This window comes from Rhinatrema bivittatum, chromosome 8, assembly GCF_901001135.1.
Source record: "Rhinatrema bivittatum chromosome 8, aRhiBiv1.1, whole genome shotgun sequence".
NCBI classification, from domain to species: Eukaryota; Metazoa; Chordata; class Amphibia; order Gymnophiona; family Rhinatrematidae; genus Rhinatrema; species Rhinatrema bivittatum.
The window spans coordinates 119,169,098-119,176,195 of record NC_042622.1 but is presented as its reverse complement, the minus strand read 5'-3'; the positions used below and the strand labels follow the sequence as shown (position 1 = coordinate 119,176,195).

At 43.4% G+C, this 7,098-nt stretch overlaps 1 protein-coding gene across 1 annotated transcript; it reads left to right on the top strand.

Annotated features, from left to right (window-relative positions):
• Positions 1-423: 423 nt before the first annotated feature.
• Positions 424-6,606, top strand: LOC115098168 (zinc finger and BTB domain-containing protein 26-like). Its single transcript, XM_029614554.1, has 2 exons — positions 424-614; positions 3,534-6,606. The coding sequence occupies exon 2, from the start codon at positions 3,855-3,857 to the stop codon at positions 5,049-5,051; it is 1,197 nt and encodes a 398-aa protein (XP_029470414.1). The 5' UTR covers positions 424-614; positions 3,534-3,854; the 3' UTR covers positions 5,052-6,606.
• The last annotated feature ends 492 nt before the right edge of the window (positions 6,607-7,098 follow it).

Below are 7,098 nucleotides of genomic sequence, written 5' to 3'. Positions count from 1 at the left end.
CCCGAACCGCCCCGGGCCGTAGCCACGCCCCCGTACCATCCTGCCGCAGCATTTGCCATCCAACAGTAGCACTGAGCGTGTACTACCTTGAATCATCCTAGTAACACCCAGAGCATGCCTCCACAGGACCAGCTAGCATGTGCCATCCTGCCCAAACAAGGCACCACACAGCGGCAGCGCCATCCAGCATGTGCAATCCCGGCCCCATCCTACCACAGACTCATCATTTCAGAACAGAGCGCTCAGCAAGCAAAAATAAATCGCTTGAACTTACCATCTTGGGAACCTCTTCACGCTGCAGTGCTAAAAAAAAAATCCAAGTCCTCCGTAGCCAGCGCCCGCTCGAGCCTCCTAGTTTAGGAACAGGGCCGGCAGGCACCCAGCGCAAGCCGCCAGCACGGGCTTTGCATCTCATAGCAACGGCCCCGCCCTACTCATGCACCCGGCTGAGCGCAGGCCCGCCCCGCCCCCCTGGGGTCTCGCTTCCGGTTTCCGCTTGCTGCTGTTAGCGAACCGGCTCGCGGGAAAGAGAAGGGGTCGGAGGAGGTTGTTGCGTCCGGGTATGCGCTGGACCAGCAACCCATGCTTCTCTCCGCCACAGATCGGTGCACATTGTGAGTACAGCGGTAACCTTTATGAAGACCTGAAGTTTAGGTGTTTTTATTCTGACGCTTGTCTTGTAATTTCTTTAACAACGGTGTTCCTTAAAGAAATGTGCAATAAATGCCGCTTTCTAATGAATATTTTTTCTAATATATGATAAGGAAAATAAAATGGCTTTCTTGAGTCTCCGTGAAGTAAGATCGCGCTAACTTGCCTATGCAAATAGTTTCGTAGGGAGATTAAGAAAAGGAAAATAATACACTGATTTTGTAACGTGGAAAGATGGAGTAAAATTATGGCACGATTGAAAGGTGTATTGACAGCTATAAAAATAGCTGAAGTAACATTTTCTAAGCAAAACGAAATGTGCTTCCAGAAGTTGTTAGCGAGTTTATCACACTTGAGATGACAATTCCTGAGGCGATGTAATAACGTGTATTCAGTAGAGCACACAGTTTACCGGCAGTTGTGCATATAATTTGTGAGTGTAAATGTTACTCCCAAGCAACTTTTGGGGGTAAGCTTATAAATGTTTTTGAAAATTATTCCCATAGTATACAAAAAATGTTCTTCCTCTTCCACCTGCCAGACCAGTAACCTGTGGGATTCTCCTTCCCACCAGCAGATGGGGGCAGAGTGAAAAAGCTTTTTCTCTGAGGTCAGTACCATAAAGGCTGGCCCAGCAGAGGGGAAGTTAATAGTCTCTGCCTTCAGTAGTTGGGTCAGAGCACAGATCTCGCTGGTCCAACAGTGTAAGAAGGGCCCTAGGGCAAAGGCCTTCCCTAAGGTCACTTTCTTTAGGAGTCTGGGCCGGGGTGGGGACTCCATGAGACGACAGCCTCCGTAGGTCTGATCTTCCCTCCCCAAGACAACCAGTTGTTTTGGTCTCCTGGTTTCCAGATGAAGTCATCTATCTGAGTTAACTTTTTTTTTTTTTTTTTAAGTAGCCTGACCCAAACCATTGCTATCTCTCTGCCTGGATTTAGGAAGGCGGAATGCATAGGGAAACAGGTTTGAGGTTCCTCTATGTTCTCAGGTGCCTCTTAAGGTACCTAGAAGTGACCAATGACTTTGGGAAGTCAGACTATTTCTTGTTCACAGGACCCAGAAAAGGGCAAGTAGCATCCTATATAATGAAGAACAAACCAGTGTCAAAAGGGCTAAGGGTGCATTCCACAAGAGCACAAGCATCATCTTGGGCAGAATACAGAGCAGTTACGCCTAGGGACATTTGCAGGGTGGTCATGTGGTCGTCTATCCACACTTCTACAAAACACTATAGATTACACCTTCAAGAAAAGGACAAGATGAGTTTTGATATTGGGGTCTTGGAAGCAGCACTAGGATCTCACCTGGGGCAAGAACAGCTTAGGTACATCCCACAGATTACTGGTCTGGCAGGATGAAAAGGAAGGTTCAGTTAGGTCTTACCTGCTAATTGGCTTTCCTTGAGTCCTGACAGACCAGTCTAGATCCAGCCCGTAACTAAGGAATAAACAGGCATGTGAATAAAGGAATAGAGTTTAAGTAAGTTAAAACATAAGGAACATGGGAGCACAGCTGAATGCGAAGGTAGGCTGTTCTTCACGTACCATTTTCTTTCATTTTGTGATGTGTCCAGGATCCCTTACTGCAGAAAGTAGGGAACCAGTGTCTTATAATACCATGGAAAATGCTACCCTGGGGAGGACAAGACAGACTAAGGAGCAGGTCGGGTAATGAGCTAAGTCTCCTTAAATTTAAAAAAAAAAAAATAGGGATGTAAGAAAACAAGCAACAAGCCACGCTTTGGCAAAAGGCTACTGACTTCCCCTCTGCTGGGCCAGCCCTTATGGTAGTGATGTCAGAGAGGAAGCTTTTGCACTTTGCCCCCATCTGCTGGTGGGAGGGAGAATCCCACAGGTTTCTGGTCTGGCAGGGCTCGAGGAAAGTCAGTTGACAGGTAAGACCTATTTGAACCATGTAAAACTGTTTTCTGCTTAGTGACCTCACATGGAAATCCCATGTAAAAGAAGGCATTAACTAATACTCCCAAATGCAGAGAGATGACTGGCCCAACTCAGGTTTTCTTTAGTGCCAGAAATTTTACTCCTGATCAGAGGTGGAGTAAGTTTCCAGTGCTTGTCAGTCTACAGACAGAAGCTGAAATTCTGACACACAGACAAGGTAATTAGGATTTATGCACAGAAAATATGCTTTGTGTTCTCAAAGCATGTTTGTACATAAATATGCTTTATGTACGCAAAAAAGGTTTTCTGCACTGAAAGCATTTTTGTGCACATAAATCATATTTTAAGGGCACAAATTGTATTTTTTGCGCATGAAATTCCATAAATCACAGCTGAGAGACTCCCCCACTTCCCCAAGTTTAAAATGAAACTGAAGTTTTGGCACACACTTTGAACCTACACTTTATTGCTTTGGCCCCCCTGTTCAGTAAAACTTTGCTTTAATGACAAAATATGTAAAGGTACAAGTCTACAGCAGGTGAAATGGTTAAGATTTTCCTTGGGTGATTAAACTATTGTGGATGTTGGGTTAGTCCACTTTTATATGATATGCAGAAATAAGGGTTAACGAATAAGTAGGTGAGACCTTTTTAAATACATCTGTGGCCAGCTTTCTAGAGTTATCCTCTCTCGATCAAGTTGGTGAGGAAGCTGTGCAGTAATACTGGGGTTTAACCCTCAAGTGGTTGGTTGACTCTGAAACTGAACATAGAAGTAGCTGCCCTTCAAGTGCTAAATAATGAATTAACTGCTAATAAAAATGAAAGTTCATCAAACGGCAGAAGAAAAAAAATGTGGAAATGATGGCATGCATAAAAAAATGTCTTGTGATGATAGCTGCAAAGAACACACTCTTTACTTGAGACTACCATATTTTGGCACAAACATTTATCTTTATTAATTTTCACCTTTTTGTTGCAGGCGCTGTGGGGCACTCTATAATTTAAACAACTTTAGAAAAGCCTTAGGAGCTGAATTAAGGATGATTTCGTTTGATTGCTTCAAATAAGAATCTTTTCACCCCCATATCAAAATATGTTTTAAGATGAGCCCTGTGTGGACTGTGACTTAACCTTGATCTCCCACTTGCTAAGCCATCTGCTAACACAGAAAGATCAAATTTTGTGTGTAATATTAGTTTTGCTGATTCTCGAGCAGTTAGATCCTGAGTGAGGAACTCTTCAACATTACACAGTATTTGGCCCTTTTAATGATTTTGCTTTAATTCTCATATAAACAAAAATGAGTCCACACCCCGATATCTTCTGTTTTCAGTTTGACAGCTATGGGGACTCCATATTGCAAAATATGAATAGTCTGCGACAACAGAAGCAATTCTGTGATGTTACAATACATATTAATCAGACTGAATTTCATGGCCATAAGGTTGTTCTAGCCTCCAGTTCTCTCTTCCTAAAGAACCAGTTTTTGCTGAGTAAGTCCGTGGATATTAAAATCTCTACACTGCAGAGTGCTGAAATAGCAAATCAGTTGCTGCTCTCTTGTTACACTGGCATCCTCTATGTTTCCAAGAAAGAATTGTTCAGTTATCTTTCTGTGGCAAGCTATCTTGAAATGGGCCATGTGGTAAAAAGATGCAAACAGGTGCTGTCACTGAATCTAAAGGATAATATCTTTGCCCAGAGTCAAGGCCCGAAAAAAGCCCAGGCTCTTTCCCAGCCCCAAGTGTTAGGTAGGGATTTTGAAAGGGCTAGGAATCCAGATTTTAGAAATAAGGAAAGTAAAGATCTCTCTAGAACTGATGTACAAGAGCTGGATATTCGAATTATCAAAGTGGAAGATGAGCAAGGTCTTCTGTTTGAGACAAATGATTCTGGAGAACAAACCTATCCTCCACTATTTGAACCACAGCAAAGTGGCAGCATTTCAACCTTTGCAGACAAAGAGGTGGAGCACAGCTTTCATAGCTCCAGTGGTGACATGGAGATGGTAAGTAATATTAACTTTATTGTCGCTGCCAAAGAATTTGAAATTCAGAATCTGAGTCTCTCCCAGGAGAGCCCATATGTGGCACAGGATATTGGGTTTCTTGGGCCCTACCACTGCACAAAGTGTTACAGAGTCTTCCATCGTATAGAAAACTACATCTGCCATATTAAGGCACATGACCTGTATGTGTGTTTGCGGTGCGGCAGAATTACCACTCAAAGAAGTAACCTTTCAAAGCATGTCAAAGTACATATGGGCATCAAGCCTTTCCAGTGTTCGATCTGCTTGAAAATGTTCACCAACAAGCGGAATTGGTTGGACCATTTGAACGTTCACAGTGGAGCCAGGCCCCACAAGTGTAAATACTGCAACATGAACTTCGCTTATAAACCTGCGCTCTCTCGACACGTCAAAGATGTGCACTGGAAAATCATTTCAGCCAAGCCTTTTACTGGAAATAGCCAGGAAATAACAATGAGCAGTAAATAAAGATGTCAGCGTCTTGCTGTGTGAACTGGATAAAGAATGACAGATTAAACATTTTGCTGCTGCTTGGGAGAGCAACGAGCAGACACTTTTGGGTCTAAAGAATCCCACTGGAGAATTATCATCTTTATTTTGTTTGCCTAACTCCTGATCTCAGTGACCTAAATGAAAGAAAACTGAGCCCTTCTGCAGAGGGGCTTAAGCCAGACTGAAACAGCAAAGATTATTCCCCTGGTGGAGCCTCCCATTCACCTAGATGGCCCTTGTAACTGATGCTCGGGGAGGAGGAGGGTGTTTTCAGATAAAACAAAGAAATCGCTGAATTTCCATGTTTGAATGGATCTGCACTGAAGTAAAGTGCTAATCTTGTGCTGAGATGAGATGGCATTAAAGTTGCTTCACTTGCAGAGCTGAAGGGCCCTGATAAACTGGCCCACATTTCTACCCTTTAATCTAGTCCTGACAGAAGGAAACTTTTTTGTATCCTACAGCTGATCATGCCATGCAGAATTCCTTCTGGTGATCTTATCTCATTGTCTTCTAATTATTTCCCGTATGGTTGATTTGTCACTTCACTTTTGTTTGACTCATAGACTTTAGTAAATGTTAGAGAGAACCTGCATATTGGGGAACAAGACTAGACAATGATGCAGAGAGAGGATTATTGGAAAGCCTGGTAATAAGACAGCATATTGGATTTAGTGTTGATCTTGTAACTATCATAGTCAAAGATGACTAGTCCTGAAGTGGCCTACCAGTGGAGGCTGGCACTTTAATAGATTCCGGGCATGCTTGGGACTGATGTGGAGAGTGGTGGTTGGAAAGGGGTTGGGTAGAGGACAAAGTGGGTAGGGAAACAATTGTGAATTGAATGCAGTAATTTTATATACTCATTTACATAAAGTAGAAGAATCACAACTGGGCAGACTAGATGAGCCAATTTGGTTGTCTTTTTTACAGTCATTTACTATGTTGCTAAGTAAGCTGATATCCGATGCTGTACCAATAGACGAACATAAGGGAAATGACAAACCCAGCCACATATGAAGACAAGTAGAAGAGAGGAATTAAAGATGGCAACTCCCAGCTTCTTACATGGATTTATATTAAGGTGTGATCCCCTAGAGTCTGGCAGTAGGCATTTTGCCATACTCTCTCTTAAGCGTACTTCAGTTAGGCCTTTATTAAAAAGACCTGGCCTTGATCCTTTGTCTCAGTCTAATTACCAGCCTATTTCCTCCTCATCATTTATCTTAAAGGTTATTGAGGTGCTAAACAACTTTGAGCTTCAAGAGATCTTTGACATCTATCAGTTTGGATTCAGAAGATCTCTTAACTCAGATCCTTCTTTCAAGCCTGGGTACAATCAGGAGAGGCCATGATTCTACTTTTCTGGCTTAGAGAGAGTGGGATCTCAGGTGTGGTACTGAAATAGTTGGAATGCTATCTTAGTCAGGCCAATACAGTAAAACCCGCGGGAGAGCCTGCACTCCAAGGCGAGCGCCCACTCTCCTGTGCGTGCAATTTAGTATGCAAATGAGGGCCCACGGTAAAAAGAGGCACTAAGGACACTAGCGTGTCCCTAGCGCCTCTTTTTTGACAGGAGCGGCGGCTGTCAGCGGGCTTGAAAGCAGATGCTCAATTTTGCCGGCATTGGTTCTCAAACCCGCTGACAGCCACGGGTTCGGAAAACGGATGCCGGCATAATTGAGCATCCATCTTCCGGGCTGCGGGCCGATTTTAAATTTTTTTTTTAATTTTGGGGCCTCCAACTTAATATCGCTATGATATTAAGTCGGAGGGTGTACAGAAAAGCAGTTTTTTCTGTACACTTCCCCGGCACTGGCAGAAATTAACGCCAGCCTTTGGGCATGCATTAATTTTTTAAAGTAAAATTGCGGCTTCGCTGCACATTTTGCTTTCTGTATCGCGCGGTAATAACTAATAGGGCCATCAACATGCATTTGCATGTTGCGGGTGCTATTAGTTTTGGGGGGGTTGGCCCTTACTGTATAAGGGGTAAAGCTAGCGCATCAAACGCGTGGCCAAA